Genomic DNA, 1,214 nt, shown 5'->3' on the forward strand with positions numbered 1-1,214 from the left:
TCTTTACATTGTTCTTTTTATGCACAGTGTCCTGAGACAATGTGTGTTGGGACTTGGAGATACAGTATATACATAAACTGAACTGAACTGTATGCACTGATTTAAAACACAAACAGCTTGCTTTTCTTCAGATTTTGACAGATTGTTAGCACTTAAACTATGCATTGAAATTTTCCACCATGATAAGTGATAAGAAATGAAATTTCTAGAAATATTTCAATGTCTAATTTATTATCAAATCATGTATTTTTTTATGCTATTCAGACTAGAATTTGTTCCAATCATCAGATAGCAACAAACAGCTGTAAAGTTAGCACCTCTGGATGTTTTTTTTTTTTTTTTTTGGTTTTCTATCACATACCAACGCTCTCCCTTTGTCTTTTCAAAGCCATCTGTTAAAACAGGACTCATCCTTACCTTGGTCTGCTTCTTCTCTGTGGCGTAGACYATGGAGGTGCAGCACACCTCAGCCTGCTTGCGACCCTGACCGTAAAAGGACCAGCAGCAGATCTCATCTCCAGTCACGTTTTTCATGAAGATAATGTGTCCATTGAAGCTGAGTGACAGTCTGTCGAACAATTCAATGTTCTTCAACTGGTTATCGTCTGACTTACTGGGAGGAGAGGAGGGAAAAACTCAGTAAGTCCAGTTGTTAAAACCCTGGAGCTTGTTTAATATGAAGACTCACAATAATAAACTGTATACAGCATGGATTTGTACATTTTAGTGGAACACTTTTTAAAACATAAGAAGCTTTTGTTTTTGTGCAGATAAGAAGTGGACCTCCATAAATAGGTATCTCACCTGGTGTGAGAGTGTTTGTTGTTGCTTCTGTTGTACACCAGCTTCACTACAGGCTAACAGAGAGGGAGGGGTCTCATTACATATTTAGATTTCACACACAACATTTCAATCTGTCAATTGAAAAATACATTTTCAAACAGACTTTATTTATTTAGCATCAACACATTTACTTACATATAACTGTAAACAATCTGGTAAATACAAATCTAATGTTTTGGATACTTCTGTTACTGTTAGCTTCAGACACAAAAACTTCATCTGTTTTAACATGCAAGGTATGACCAAAAGAAGCAGAGGTGGGCACAGGCCCCCTAAAGCAGAGATTCTTAACCCATGGGCCACAGCGCCACCTTGAGGGCCTCAAAAGAACAACAGTTTTTAACTTTGGGCCACAGAGGGCCGTGGGACCA

The 1,214-nt window shown here is 37.9% G+C and overlaps 1 protein-coding gene across 1 annotated transcript in view; it reads right to left on the reverse strand.

The window, feature by feature from the left end:
* Positions 1–1,214, reverse strand: part of LOC106536991 (BTB/POZ domain-containing adapter for CUL3-mediated RhoA degradation protein 2-like) — a 9,678-nt gene that overhangs the window by 6,099 nt on the left and 2,365 nt on the right. Inside the window, 2 exon segments of the mRNA XM_014034356.1 lie at positions 418–613; positions 805–857. Coding sequence (XP_013889810.1) covers positions 418–613; positions 805–857 — 249 coding nt within the window.

The sequence above is a fragment of the Austrofundulus limnaeus genome, unplaced genomic scaffold, assembly GCF_001266775.1.
Source record: "Austrofundulus limnaeus strain Quisiro unplaced genomic scaffold, Austrofundulus_limnaeus-1.0 Scaffold2071, whole genome shotgun sequence".
In the NCBI taxonomy this organism is placed as follows: domain Eukaryota; kingdom Metazoa; phylum Chordata; class Actinopteri; order Cyprinodontiformes; family Rivulidae; genus Austrofundulus; species Austrofundulus limnaeus.